The 985-nt window shown below is 54.1% G+C and overlaps 1 protein-coding gene across 1 annotated transcript in view; it reads right to left on the reverse strand.

Annotated features, from left to right (window-relative positions):
• Window positions 1-985, reverse strand: part of TBXAS1 (thromboxane A synthase 1 (platelet)) — a 150,757-nt gene that overhangs the window by 73,852 nt on the left and 75,920 nt on the right. Inside the window, exon 6 of the mRNA XM_008571487.1 lies at window positions 364-512. Coding sequence (XP_008569709.1) covers window positions 364-512 — 149 coding nt within the window. The remainder of the gene's footprint in view (window positions 1-363; window positions 513-985) is intronic.

A 985-nucleotide genomic window follows, 5' to 3' on the forward strand; every position in this document is an offset into this window, starting at 1 on the left:
GTTGCAGCCTTGGTTCTGCCTTTCTAAGCCTCAGTTTTCTCATCTGAAGAATGGGGACAAGAGCGTGTTCTCACAGGGCGAGGACTAAGCAAGGCAGCCCATGCACAGCGCTGAGCAGGCGCTCTGTGCTGTTCCCATGATAGCAGTGGTGGGAGAGGCCAGGGCTACCTGTGTTGCCATGCTGGTGACAAGAGGAGCCTGGTGGCTCCAGAAAGACAAAGCCTCTGCAAGGTGACTCTAGAGTTACTCCGAGGGCCCTTTCCTGGTGACAGGAACTGAGCCCTGATAGCTGCCCAGGTGTCGCGGGGTCTGTGCAGTTTTCCTTTGCCCAGTCTTACCACCCTGGGCAGGAGCATTACTTACAGATTAAAACCAGGACAGGTCTGGGGATGCAGAACTTGAAGAAACGCCTGCAGTGTTTCACGAAGGGGTGTTCAGAAGCCTTCCAGGAGTCCACCTGGGTGCCGAAGGCGACACTGGCCACCACGTCTGTAGTGTAACAGCTGTAGCACCTATGGGAGATGGGAACATTTAGATTTTCAAAGAACTCTGACATTGCCCTACTCACAATGCACCCCTCCTGGAAAAGCGGGACTCCATCGTCTACACGGGTGGTCCTAGTGCTAAAGAAGTGCTCGAAAGCGGAGCTTCCTGCAGATCTGAAGTGAGGGGGTGGGAGAGGAGCTGCAGGACAAGGTCCTTAGGACAGAACCGGGGAGGAGACGTAGACACACGACAGCCAGCTTATCTAAACGGACACTAGGGAGGGAGGGCACCGCTTACTCAACCTCCAGGCTTCCGCTGCCTCGACCAACCAGAGCACCATCCAGTGCCCACAAGTACACTTTACATTCTCCCCTGTGAAGGAGGGAAGGTAGGTGACCCAAAACCTACACGCTACACCCCAAAGCCAGGCGAAGCCACATCAGGCCAGAATCGAATGATTCACTGATAATATCAAATTGTCATTGATGAATTAACCACC

The sequence above is a fragment of the Galeopterus variegatus genome, unplaced genomic scaffold, assembly GCF_000696425.1.
Source record: "Galeopterus variegatus unplaced genomic scaffold, G_variegatus-3.0.2 Scaffold690, whole genome shotgun sequence".
Lineage (NCBI taxonomy): Eukaryota > Metazoa > Chordata > Mammalia > Dermoptera > Cynocephalidae > Galeopterus > Galeopterus variegatus.